The sequence below is a fragment of the Ochotona curzoniae genome, unplaced genomic scaffold (assembly GCF_017591425.1).
Source record: "Ochotona curzoniae isolate NIBS_2020 unplaced genomic scaffold, NIBS_Ocur_1.0 scaffold_4683, whole genome shotgun sequence".
In the NCBI taxonomy this organism is placed as follows: domain Eukaryota; kingdom Metazoa; phylum Chordata; class Mammalia; order Lagomorpha; family Ochotonidae; genus Ochotona; species Ochotona curzoniae.
In genome coordinates this window covers 29,047,637-29,061,394 of record NW_024467121.1, presented here as the reverse complement: position 1 = coordinate 29,061,394, position 13,758 = coordinate 29,047,637, and the positions used below count along the sequence as shown (strand labels likewise).

General features: G+C 37.8%; 1 protein-coding gene and 1 pseudogene across 5 annotated transcripts in view; both read right to left on the bottom strand.

Moving 5' to 3' along the window:
- LYST (lysosomal trafficking regulator) overlaps window positions 1–13,758 on the bottom strand; it is a 173,266-nt gene that overhangs the window by 133,293 nt on the left and 26,215 nt on the right. For all 5 annotated transcript variants that reach the window (XR_005882511.1, XM_040968181.1, XM_040968182.1 and 2 more), the window contains exons 2-3: window positions 10,300–10,378; window positions 6,466–6,661 (exon numbers count right to left, since the gene is read on the bottom strand). Coding sequence is in view for 4 of the 5 variants with exons in the window: in XM_040968181.1 (XP_040824115.1) it covers window positions 6,466–6,654 (189 nt within the window). In the remaining variant the exon portion in view is untranslated. The remainder of the gene's footprint in view (window positions 1–6,465; window positions 6,662–10,299; window positions 10,379–13,758) is intronic.
- On the bottom strand, window positions 512–5,693 carry LOC121148188 (annotated as a pseudogene).

Here is a 13,758-nt window from a genome sequence, read left to right as displayed (position 1 = left end):
CTCACAAGTAGATTAATTCTTGGGAACTATCAGCCTTTCAGGAGAATGACACTGAAATGAACACATTTTGCTTTTTCCATCTTACCTGAGATTATAGTCCTAAGAAGTACCCCTGCACCAGGCCATGGTCCAAAACAATAATAGGGAATTGGAACAGCCAGCATCTGAGCTGGGGCCCGCATGGAATGCCAGCACCACAGGGCAGAGGATCAGCCTGGATACTACCACAACGACCCCATTTTTTTTATTGGAAAGTCAGATATACAGAGAGTAGGAGAGACAGAGAGGAAGATCTTCCGTCCAATGATTCACTCCCCAAGTGGCTGCACAGCCAGAGCCAAGCGGACACAAAGCCAGGAGCCAGGAGTTTCTTGTAGGTCTCCCATGCGGGTGAGGGTACCAAGGCATTGTGCCATCCTTGACTGCTTTCCCAGGCCACAAGAAGGGAACTGAATGGGAAGTGGGGACATTGGCACTAGAACTGGTGCCCACATGGGATCCCGGCACATGCAAGGCGAGGACTTCAGCCACTAGGCTACCATGCTAGGCTCATTTTTAAAAAACTTCTGAAATATGACAGACAACCCTCCAGTCTCTTGTTTTTTCCAGAAGCAGGATTTTCTATTTGTCACTACTAAAGTCTAAGTTTTTAACGGATTTCTTGGACTGGTGGTTCATGTTCATCAGCAGCTTGTTTAACTTTATTACCTGTGTCATCCCCAGGGACTGTTCAGAACTATGACCTTTACCATGAAACTGCATGAGTTTTTCCAATTTACACTTGGGCTTCTTTAGCATTTTCACTTTTCTAACACAGATATCATGGAGAAGATGAACAGATTGATGAAGCTTTTCTATGATTTTCCAATGCTGTCTGGAATCAATTTTTGATCACTTCTTTCAATCAACTGTTTGCTCCTCCATATCATAATTTTCCTCTGGATTTAGCAGACCCACTGTTACTGAGCATAAGAAGTCTTCTGTATTGCTTGTTGCCATTTTTAGAAAAGCCATCACAGATCAGATGAAGTAGATAATCATCAGTCGCCTTGATATCAACATAAGCTTCAATCATGGTCTGCCATTTATTGATAATGGAACATGTTTTGTCACGAGTCAGAGTGATGCCATGGAAGTTAAGAAGTTTGTACCCTGAACATTTCTAGAGGTTAGTTTGAATTTTCAAATTGCAATTTAATTATTCTATAGATCACCAAGACTTACTTCAAAACCCCAATCTTTGAGTCCATCAGATATAATTTTGGCTCCTGAGTCCTCAGAAGTAGTGTTTTCTCAATATTGCTTATATTGAATACTGCAATCATTTTCACATGGTACCAATCCTCCTTAAAATCTACCACTTTCTTCTTGCCTTCTTTTCAGGCACTCTGTTTCTTTCTCTCTCCTACTTGTTCTTGCCAATCATCACAGTGGTGCCCAGAGAGCCAAAAGGCAGAAACCCTTTATTTTTTTTATTATTGATTACATTGCATTATGTGACACAGTTTTATTTTTTAAGATTTATTTATTTATTGGAAAGTCAGATGTACAGAGAGGAGGAGAGACAGAGAGGAAGATCTTCCATCCGATGATTCACTTCCCAAGTAGGCGCAACGGCCGATGCTATGCCGATCCAAAGCCAGGATCCAGGAGCCTCTTCCGGGTGTCCCACACGGGTGCAGGGTCCCAAAGCTTTGGGCCGTCCTCGACTGCTTTCCCAGGCCACAAGCAGGGAGCTGGATGGGAAGTGGAGCTGCTGAGATTAGAACCGGCGCCCATATGGGATGGGCGAGGACTTTAGCTGCTAGGCCACTGCGCCGGGCCAGTTTTATAGGCACTGGGATTCCCCCACACCTCCCATACCACCGCCCCCCCCATGGTGGATTCCTCCACCTTACTGCATTATTACAGTTCAAATTCAGTTGAGATTCTTTGCATTGCAAGCATCTACCAAGCATAAAGTCCAGCATCTTATTGTCCAGATAAGTTCAATGGTTTCTTGGGGAGACCATTAGTAACAATTTATAATGTTATGGAATTAGTTGTCATGGTACCAATATGTTAAAAGAGAAAAAAAATGCAAGTTCTGAACCATATCCTGTGACTTCTACATTGACATTTCAATTATTAGTTTATATATAAACTATACATCTATACATCTTAAATGGTTCTATACATCTTAAAATGGCTACAGATTACTATTCAGCTGTCTCATGTCTATTTTAATTTTAGTATTTAACAGTTTATAGTGTTGAAGCATGATTTTGCTGAACCTGGCTGTTTTTCGGGTAGTCTAACTCTATAACTCTAACAAGACATATGTCAACAGTTTAGGTGAACAGATTTAGAAGGGGTGTGCACAGAAATCTTCAATACCCCAATGAGGAGTTACTAATCTTTGTGTCCCACCCTAGAACAACAAGGAAAGCTTAGAAACAGACAGGAAACGGTCACCAGGGATGCACTTATAACTCAATCTATCCCAGTTTGTTTGTTTGTTTGAAAAACCCTTTATTCTTAACTTGGTTTTAGAGCTTTTGACAAGAAAAGATGAATTCTGGCAAGTGTTCTTAATATTTCAGCATATTCATATGTACTGTTTTTCCTACTGATGTCAGACATTATGTTAAGTTTTTTCTTGAATTATGCCAGAACTGTAGCTTTTTTAAAATAAAGAAGCTAGTAGTAAATACTTTAGACTTAATGAGTCATATGATTTCTGTTATATGTTCTTCTATTTCTTCAAATGACCCTTTAAAATGCAAAAACTATTTTTAGGAACTGGACTGCACAAAACTAGGTCATTGGCAGCAGGACTGACTTGAGTCTACAGTTTGCCCAAACAGCCTCACTCCATCCCCTCCTCTCCTCACAGAAAAATAGTTGTTAAAAGGCCATAATAATAATAGTTAATGATGACTTCAAAAGACTTAAACTGATACCTAATAGACAATGACACACAGACAAAAGCATACTAAAAATACTACGGAAGTGTTCCATGTAAGGCTTTAATACCCAAAATACAGATCTATCTCCAAAGAATTGTAGATGTAACTTTCAGAGTATGAAGTGTGTCTCATTAAAATTCAGAGGTAACCCACAACAGTTTAAATAAAGTTGCACTTTAAGAAAATACTAAGAGGTGCCAGCATTGTGTTGTAGTGGGTAAAGCTGTTGTTTGTGATACCAGCATCTCATATGGGCACTGGTTCCCATTCCAACTGGTCCACTTCTGATCCAACTTCCTGATAATGGCTTGGGAAAGCAACAGAGGATGGTCCACTCTTTGGAATCCTGCCACCCACATAGGAGACCTGGAAGAAGCACCTGGCTTTGATCAAGCCCAACCCTGGCCATTTCAGTCATCTGGGGAGTGAAACAGACGAAAATCGATCTCTCTTTCTCTGCTTCCTTTACTCTCTCCTTCTCTCTCTCCCTCTAACTCTGACTTTCAAATAAGCAAGTCTTAAAGAAAAAGAAATACTAACAACTTAGCTTGAAAGGGCCAGAGACGGTTCAAAATGAAAACAGGGCCTCTGGGCCTCCATTTTCTTCTATAACAAGAAAGTGAGATGAGAATGCTACAAGTTATGGGCTATCTGTTATTAGAAAACAAATAATACCAAAGAGGGTAGTACCAAGAGTCCTTCACAAAATAGATCTCAGAGACACAAAAGCACAACATGGGAACTTGGGATCATTTCTCTGATGCAAGGTTCCAAAACAAGCAAACCATACAGAGACACTAGGGCCAGAACAGTGGTTGCTTTGCAGTGGTTGAAGGGGAAGGGCTTACTGGAAAGCACCATGACAAAACTTCCTAAGGTGGTGGGCTCATCCAACCATACACTTAGTATCTGCGTATCACCTCCTCCCCAGAGTACAGGAAAAATATTACTGTAGGTATGATCTATTATAACTTTAGTCATCTAACAGTTTATTAAAGAATATTTCATGACTTAAAGAGAAACTATTCTCTTTAACATATTTTAAAAACATCCACATCCAAAAGACCTGTACACAGAATACTACAGAACTACAAGTAGGTAATTATAAATAACTTCACTTTTAAAATGACACAAAAGAAAATATAAAACTGGCCAAAAAGATCAAGATCATTAGCTGTCAAAAAACAAAAATTAAAAACACAATAGACACTGCTTCATAATCACTTAAAACGTCCAAGATAAGACTGGCAAAATAAAACCATAGGAAAAAGTGTTACCACTATTATGACTGGAATTATTTCAGCCATTTAACAATAAAACAAACTTGGTGACTTAAAAGAAAAAGCATAAAATCTACAGAGATTAAAGGAGATTAGTGACACTTAGAACTGATCTACAGAGATTAAAGGAGATTAGTGACACTTAGAACTGAGAGAATGGAAGATAACGGAGTGACCGTGTAAGGAGACAAGGATTCTTTCTGAAGTACTGAAAACGCCCAAAATTGCCCGTGGTGATGAATGCACATACTTGTGCTTATGTTAGAAAAGACTGAAGTATATGAACAAAAGATGTGAAACATATGAGTTATATTTCAATCATGCTATTATTTAAAAAGGTAATGATATTTTCTATTAGCATTGCTTTATAATCTACAGATCTGGAGAAAACATTTTTAGAAGAATGATTCTTTAAAAAATATGAATTTTATATAAGTACAGTTCTCTATTTAATAATTCTCTTAGCAAGGTCTTAGAAAAATCTACAAAGAGGTATCATTGTGGGATGATCAGAGTTGACTATAATGTAGTATGTGCCATAACAAGAAACAAAAGAGAGGAGTTAAAAGGATTCCAACATAAGATGGGAAAAAACAAAGGTAAGGAAACGTATGCTGTCTGACGTGGTAGGCTTAATATACTACATTTATGGGTTGAAACACCACACTGCACTCTGTAAAAATGTGCAAGTATTAAATGTTAATCAAAATATTAAGAAATAAAAAGATATGGTGTTTCTGATATTATTTATCTTTTAAAACAATGAGATGGGAACCAGCACTACGGCTCAATTGGCTAATCCTCCATCTGCAAGTGCCAGCATCCCATACGGGCACCAGTTTTGAGTGTTGGCTGCTCCACTTTCCATCCAGCTCCCCACTTATGGCCTGGGAAAAGAGCGGAGGATGGCCCCAAAGCCTTGGGACCCTGCACCCACATGGGAAAACTGGAAAAAGCTCCTGGTTCCTGGCTTCAGATCAGCTCAACTTTGGACTTTGTGGCCATTGGGGCAGTGAACCAGCTTCTTTTTCTGTGTCTCTCCTTTTCTATATAACTCTGCCTTTCCAATAAAATTTTTTTTAAAAAGTGAGAGAACTCTTAATTTTTAAAATATGGAGTAGAAGATGAATAGAGTATAATCAAAATTTCAAAACACAACATCACTATATACAATCTAATGCAACTTTTTCTAATATATTACATAAGCTATACAAATATATACAAATTAAATTATAATTAACTTATACATGTAACAAAACAATCATGAAAATGAATACAAACAAATGAAAATTGCCAATGTCCTAGAAATTCCATAGTAGGTGACTGCAACATCAAACAAATGCATTCTGACTATATATTTTAACTTACAGTGAAAACTTGAGGCACTATTTAATTCTTTATATTTACTTAACACAGTATTTGTTAGTAAAATGCTTTCATCTATCAGCGTACTAAAAATATTCATATTGTGCTACCTTAATATTTTGAAGTCAGAGTAACTGAAATACAATGGGGCTAAATTCATTAGTCCCCTGAAATCAAGCTATTTTCCTTCATAAAATATTTTATTTTCTGCCATAATTAAATAAAGACATAAATCACACTTGAGTTTTGAGTTAGCTGTGTGTGAATTACACAGTATTTCTGGATCTCAGTTTACTTATATACACCAGAAAATTAGATAGCCATCATTCTAGTTCCAATAAACTTTAAAACTATACCATAAGGGAAAAGTAAAATCCCATGGTCAAACGTGAACATCCTTTGAGTAAAAACAATAATATATTAAATCTAGAAGCATACAAGCTCTTGAATTCAGTAATAATTTGCTTACTCAAAAGGATTTTCTGCTTTCACTCCAGAATCAGCAAGCTCCCTAAACATAATTTACACTAGACATGTCAAACCCATAGTTGATGCTTGCTGAATGTACAAATTCAATTTCTGAATTAGCACCTTACACCTCACAGTCACAGTAACCTCCAGTATTCAAATTAAAAAGCATAATCTATCTATATAAAATCACTTTAAAAGAAAGGCCGTCTATAATTCTTAATTTCAGACACTTAAAAAAGTTTTTGAATAAAGAATATGCTCATAAAAGGCCCACTTTCTAAATTGGAGTTATGTGAGAGATAAGACTTAATCTCAAACACTCAATTTCTATGTAACCCCAAATTTATGTCTACAATTAACTATAATATGCTAATGAAAAAACATTACTATGAAAATGTTACCTGGTCAATGATGGAATTTAGTTTGGTAAGTAACAGAAATCCCCGACCATGGACGAGGTATTGTCCAAGGGTCGCCATGTGTGTCTCCTCTTCCTCCTCCCTGGCCTCCACCTTCTGAACCACTGCATTGCAAAGCCGGTTGACATCAGTCAGAAATTCACGCGCCAATGAGTTACTGTCGGTGCTCATGACCGAGCTACAAAATAAATGTTGCACATAAGACAGGTTAGGAAAATATACATAAATTTACTTTGAAAACTATGTGTTCTTATTGTTTTTAACTTAAGACTGACTAACAGACACTGGCTATTGATACTAAACCCTACAATCTTTTCAGAGACAGCTCTGACCTTTCTGGTGCAACTTAGGTATTTTCTGCCACCGGACAACAAATGTCAAGTTTGAAGCACCAAACATAGCCATAATTGGGTAAATTACAGTACCTAGATAGAAGACACTAGTAAGTGGTGACAGTTATGCTGGATTCCGATTTTCTTAAATAGAGTGAAAATAAGCCAATTACTTACAAAATTTTCTTGACTTACATTTATTTTAAACAGATGGATAGATCTTTCAAGAATATCAACTCATCTTCCCCAAACACTAGGATTAAGTTATTTTGGTGGAAGGAGAGGATTTCCCATGAGGTGATTTAAATTGAAAAAATTCTAGCAGTTAAAGCTGAGCTACCTCACTTACTACACATTTGAATTAAATAAAGAACAACGTGGCATTTTAAGATTAAAGGAAAAAAGGTAAACAAAAAGAAGGTGGTAGCAAGGGAAGGGACACAGATATTCAAAAAAAGCATACACACACAGAAAAGAAAGTCATAAACAATAAAATCCCCTCAAATTTTTAAAATAGTTTCATCTAAGGGCTAAAAGTAATTTTAAGACATTCAGTAACCTACAAAGAAATCTGTAACCTAGCAATGTTAAACTAATTAGGAGGCACATTACACGGTATTTCATACTCTCTGCAGGAAGTCCTGTCTGTAGACCCTATCAAAAGGACAATGGGCTAAAGAACAGTACCACCACAAAACACACAGGCAATGTGTCTAATCAACTGAAACAGCCAAATCAGGAGCAGCCACATACAAGGGCAGTTCAAAAAGTTCAAAGAAAATTAGAATTACAGGAAAAAGCTTACTCAATAATATGTGAAAATGTGTGTGCAAAAAAAGCACACATTTCAACATCCATTTTGAATGAAAGAGAAGCAATACTTTTAATTCCATTTTTCCATGAATGTTTTGAAGTATCTTCACACATGCAGACAAATGTAGCATAGATTATAAAGAGGAACTGGCTAACCCGGCTTTTCCCTTTTTCTTAAAAATCTGAATTCAAAGGGCCGAGGTAGCTTACTAAAAGGTCACAAGTAGATGGACCTGTAGGATGATCAATATGAGGTAGCTAAGGCTACAAAAAGAAAACTGGGTAAAAAATTAACCAAAATGATGTAAAGAGAATCAGATAAAAATAATAGGCAGAGATAAAATAATAGGCACCCTTTAATAAAACAAGCATCATCATTTATAATGCTATTCAATATCACAAAGATATATTTAAAATTGTATATCATTCATTATTCCAAAATATAGTAATAACATCTACAATACATAATATTGTTTTACAAGCTTTCATTAGCGTAAAGCTTTTAAAAAAATCAGCTGTTGTTTTCTGCTCATATTTATTTAACTTTGTTAACATATTTCACCAAATCTGTCATGAATTTAGGATATATAGTTATTTAGCCAACACTGAAAAAGAAAAATCACAGCCAAAAAACTGTCAATTAAACCATGACACACAATGCTTTCTATTCACATTAACTTCTTTCAGACGATACTTCTCTGAAACATCAAGACCAATTAACACTGGGCAATGATAGATGTATGCAGCATATGTCTTTACTCCCAAACAATAAAAGGATTCCCATCACTGTTTTTAACTAATGTTCCATTACTTCTTTCCTTTTCCTACACTTGTCATATCATAATACATTTATATATCAGAAACTTGAACCTATAACAGTGAAATGAATGGTTATGCAATATAATAATTTGGGAACAAATCATAGAAGAGGGATATAGGGTGGGAGGAGAAGGAGGGGAAAGTAGTATCTATGCACATAAATATGTATCATTGGAAATATATATATATATGAAACATATGAACTTTGTTCACCTTGTAAAAATAAAGCAAAAAATTATTTTAAAAAAATGCCAGTCACAATGCACCATTTCTTACTACTGATTAATTGCTATTAATCTTGTTATCTGCTTTCAAAGCACTTGACATTCTGTAAGTTTGGTGCTGGTGCTTACTTGATCTTTCCACACATGAGCCTTATATTTGAGTCCCTGGAATCAAGTCCCACCTTTGCTTCAATTCAGCTTCCTTCTAACACACACACAGGAAGGCAGCAAATAACGGCTCAAGCACTGAGTCCCAGTCAACCACATGGAAAACCTAGTGGAGATCCAGACCCTTGTTTTGTGCCTAACTCAGCTCAGACCAGCTGTTGCAGGTATTTGGGGAAATCATGAGGATATGTAACCTTTTCTTTCTCTCTCTCATGGTCATTCTATTTTTCAAATAAATAAATTCAATCCTATCTCCCACGTGGGAGGCAAGGGCCAAGTACTTGGACCATACTCCACTGCTTTCCCAAACAAAAGGGAGCTAGATTAGAGGCAACAGCCGGAACTTGACTGGGTGTTCTAATAGGGAATGCCGATGTCGCAACAAGTAGCTTAATCCACTGTGTCACAATGCTGGTCCCTCAAAAAAACTTTTAAAAATGTAAATAAAATGTATACATGTTTGTATTAGTAGGATGTTACATAAAGTGATCTATTCTAGCTTTTGTTTCATTTAATACTTTGAAAAACTTTTCCATATGCATTCTCATTCTTTTTCGAGTTTTATTTTCATACTGAAAAATAAAATTGTGTATTTACAATGCACAATATGACATTCTGAAGCATTTATATAGATTTTGGATTAATAAAATTTAGTGAACTGGTAAATACATTATTTCACATTCCCAAGAACACTTAATACTACTCACATTTCTCAAGAATATAATAACTGTCTTCAATTATATATTCGCTTATTCTTTTAATAACCGCATAGCATTCAATTGCATGTATTGCAAGATACATTTCACTCTTATAAAGTTCTTATAACTATGAATACAATTTGTTTTTTTAAAGATTTATTTATTTATCTTTATTGCAAAGTCAGATATACAAAGAGGAGGAGAGACAGAAAGGAAGATCTTCCATCCAATGGTTCACTCCCCAAGTGACCACAATGGCCAGTGCTGTGCTGATCTGAAGCCTGGAGCCAGGAACTTCCTCTAGGTCTCCCATGTGGGTGCAGGAACCCAAGGCTTTGGGCTGTCCTTGACTGCTTTCCCAGGCCACAAGCAGGGAGCTGGATGGAAAGTGGAGCTGCTGGGATTAGAACCGGAGCCCATATGGGATCCCAGCATGCCTTAGGCAAGGACTTTAGCCACTAGGCCATTGTGCCAGGCCCTATGAATACAATTTCTTATTGTTGGATATTTAGGTTATTTCTAGCTTTTTATTATCAGAAGCAAAACTACAATGAACAATCTTTCCTTCCTTGAACATTTATCCTATCATTTCTTTAAAGCAGAAACTGCTATTAATATATTTTTTACACATTTTTGTTAGTTTTTTAAACTGTTTTGTACTTTTCATCATTATTCTGAATGAGTTTTGTGTTCCATTACATATGCTAACTAGGCCAGAAAATGTAAATAGAAAGCAAAATATTTATTACATTATATACTCACCAGTCTTTCAAAACTTCTGTAACATTTAGAATTTGTATGAGTTGGGCTCATAAGCCATTTGAAACAAGTATTCTTTCACCTATTAAAAAAAAACAAAAATATTAATGGCAAAAAGAAACCACAAATAATTTTAAGAAAGTTCTGGCTACTGGGGCTGGTGTTGTGACCTAGTGGGTAAAGTTGCCACCTATTGCTCTAGCGCCCCATAAGGGTGTTGGCTTGTGTCCCAGCTGCTCCATTTCCAATCCAGCTTCCTTCTAATAGCCTGGAAAAGATAGAAGGAAGTGGGAAAAGTGTGTGTGGCCCTGCTACCCATCTGGGACACCTGAAAAATCTCCAGGTTTCAACCTGGGTCAGCCCCAGCTCTTGTGGTCACCTGGGGAATAAGCCAACGGGATAGAAGATATTTCTCAGTGTCTCTCCTTTCCTCTCTAAATAAATAGCTTTTAAAAATCAGTAGACAGAGCCCGATGGCGTAGCTTAGTGGCTAAAGTCCTCGCCTTGAATGCACCGGGTCCCATGCGGGCTCCGGTTCTAATCCCAGCAGCTGCAGTTCCCATCCACTTCCACTTCCACTCCCTGCTTCTGGCCTGGGAAAGGAGTCAAGGATGGCCCAAAGCCTTGGGACTCTGCACCCGAGTGGAAGACCCAGAAGAGGCTCCTGGATCCTGGCTTTGGATCGGCACAGCACTGGCCATTCACTCACTTCGGGAGTGAATCATCGGACGGAAGATCTTCCTCTCTGTCTCTCCTCCTCTCTGTATATCTGACTTTCCAATAAATAAATAAATAAATCTTTTTAAAAAATCAGTAGCCAGTCTTTTTATGTGATTTATGAAACAATACATGAATTTTTTTCGTCTCAAGAGCATATTAAAATAAATGGCTGGCATCAAGAACAGAGCTTTGAGATAGGCTGTTTTAAAACCTATAAACAAGGCAATTTAATTATAGCTCTCTACTCGTCCTCTCTCAACTTTTAATTTACAACCTTCAGGTAAGCTTTCAGTTAACCAAAAAGGAGAATCAGACTGGTTCTCCTGGAATACCAACTACTACATACTACCAAGAAAAAACAATCTCCAACTCAAAGCTCCTATGCACAACCAAATTATTATTCTTTTATTAAAAGATCTATTTTTATTGGAAAGTCAGATTTACAGAGAGGAGAGACAAAGAAAAAGACCATCCCTCTGCTGGCTTACTCCCCAAGTAGCAAAAAAGGGCTAGAGCCGATCCAATCTGATCTGAAGCCAGGCGCCAGGAGCTTCTTCTGGGTCTCCCAGGCAGGTGCAGGGTCCCAAGGCTTTGCACCATAATTCACTGCTTTCCCAGGCCACAAGCAGAGAGCTGGAAACAAAGTGGAATAGCTGGAATATGAACCAGCACCCATATTGGATCCCAGTGAATGCAAGGTGAAGACTCTAGTCATTAGGTTACTGCACTGGGCCCCTCCAGTTATTATTCTTTTATCATAGTGAGAAAGAAAAACTGAGAAAATATAATCCATTTAAGAAACAAGAAGAGGACATGAGCAGGCAGTTTTCAAAGGATGAACTACAAATGGCCAACAGATACATTAAAAAAATGTTCAGGTTGACTAGCCATCAGGAAAACACAAACAAAAACCACAATATTTAACCTCAACTCAGAATGGCTATCACATGAAAATTAAAAAAAAAAAAAAATAGGGCCTCGTGCAATAGCCTAAGGCTAAAGTCCTTTCCTTGAACGCGCCAGGATCCCATATGGGTGCCAGTTATTAGTCCTGGAAGTCCCGTTACCCATCCAGTTCCCTGCTTGTAGCCTGGGAAAGTAGTTGAGGATGGCCCAATGCCTTGGGACCCTGTACCCGCATGGGTGCCTTGCATGCACTGGGATCACATGTGAGCACCAGTTCTAATCCCAGCAGCCCTGCTTCCCATCCAGCTCCCTGTTTGTGGCCTGAGGAAGCAGTCAAGGACAGCCCAAAGTCTTGGGACCATGCACCCACGTGGGAACCCGGATGAGGCTCCGGGCTCCTTGCTTTGGATAGGCTCAGCTCTAGCCGTTGTGGTCACTTGAGGAGTGAATCACTGGATGAAATATCTTCCTCTCTGTCTCTCCTCCTGTCTGTATACCTGACTTTCCAATAAAACAAAGATTTTTTAAAAACATATATTTTTTACAATACAATGAAAGCTTTATCTAGAGAGCAATGGAAAGATTCCTGCTTCTAAGACAGCAACAAATGCTCCTCTTTAGTTATATATTCTTTCCTTCTCTGTTCTTTTTTTTACCAGGCAGAAGCATGAAAAATGTTATGATGTTATAGTTATGAGCCAAGCCGGAGGGTTTATTTCTAATCACAAGTTTTTGAATCAGTATTCATTCTTAAAGATTTATTTTATTAATTCTTTTTTTTTTCTTCACACATTTAGTACTTCACTAGGTGACTGTTGCCACAAATGGCAAGTAGAAAATAGTAACAGTAGTAAGATCTATTCTACTAAGTAGTAATAGTAAGAATAGAGAAAAAAAAAGAAAGCAAAAATTAAAATAAAGATTTATCTTTTCATTTGAAAAGCAGTTTTACAGATGGTGTAACAAAGATCTTCTGTGCACTGGTTCACTCACTGAATGGTCACAATGCCCAGGACTATGTCAGGCTGAAATCAGCAGCCAGATTTTTTTAGGTCTCCCACATGAATGTGTGGAACCCAAGATCTTGGGTCATCTTCTATTGCTTTCCCAAGCATATTAGCAGGGAGCTGGATCAGAAATGGAGCAGCTGGACCCAGTGCAATAGCTCATTGGCTAAATTCTCTGCTTACAAGCCTAGAGATCCCATATGGGTGCCAGTTTGTATCCTGGCTGCTCCACTTCTCATCCAGCTCCCTGCTTGCAGCCTTGAAAAGCAGTAGAGAATGGCCCAAAAGCCTTGGGACCCTGGATCCACAAAAGAGACCCAGAAGAAGTCCCTGGTTCCTGGCTTTGGATCAACTTGGCTCTGGCCATTGTGACCACTGGGGGAGTGGATCAGCACATGGGAGATCTTTCATCCACCGGTTTACTCCTCAAATGGCTGCAATGGCTATGGATGGACCAAGTTGAAGCCAAGAGCACAGAGCTCTATCTGGTCCTCCAAATGGGTGACAGGGGTCCAGGTACTTGGGTCATTATATGCTGCTTTTCCAGGAGTATAAGCAGGAAGCTAGAATAGAAGCAGAGTGGCTGGAACTCAAACCAACACTTGGCCAAATATAATGCATTATCTTCACCTCCTGGATTTATATCATATGAAATTTCATCACCAAACTATTTAATTCAGCTATGTATAGTGAATATTTACTACATAGTAGCCATCGTTTTAGACACTAGGTATAAAGTGAAATTAAAACTGCTACACTCATAAATTCCAGTGAACAAACAAATATTATATTAATACTAAGTGCTACAAAAAAACTAAATGGAATAAAG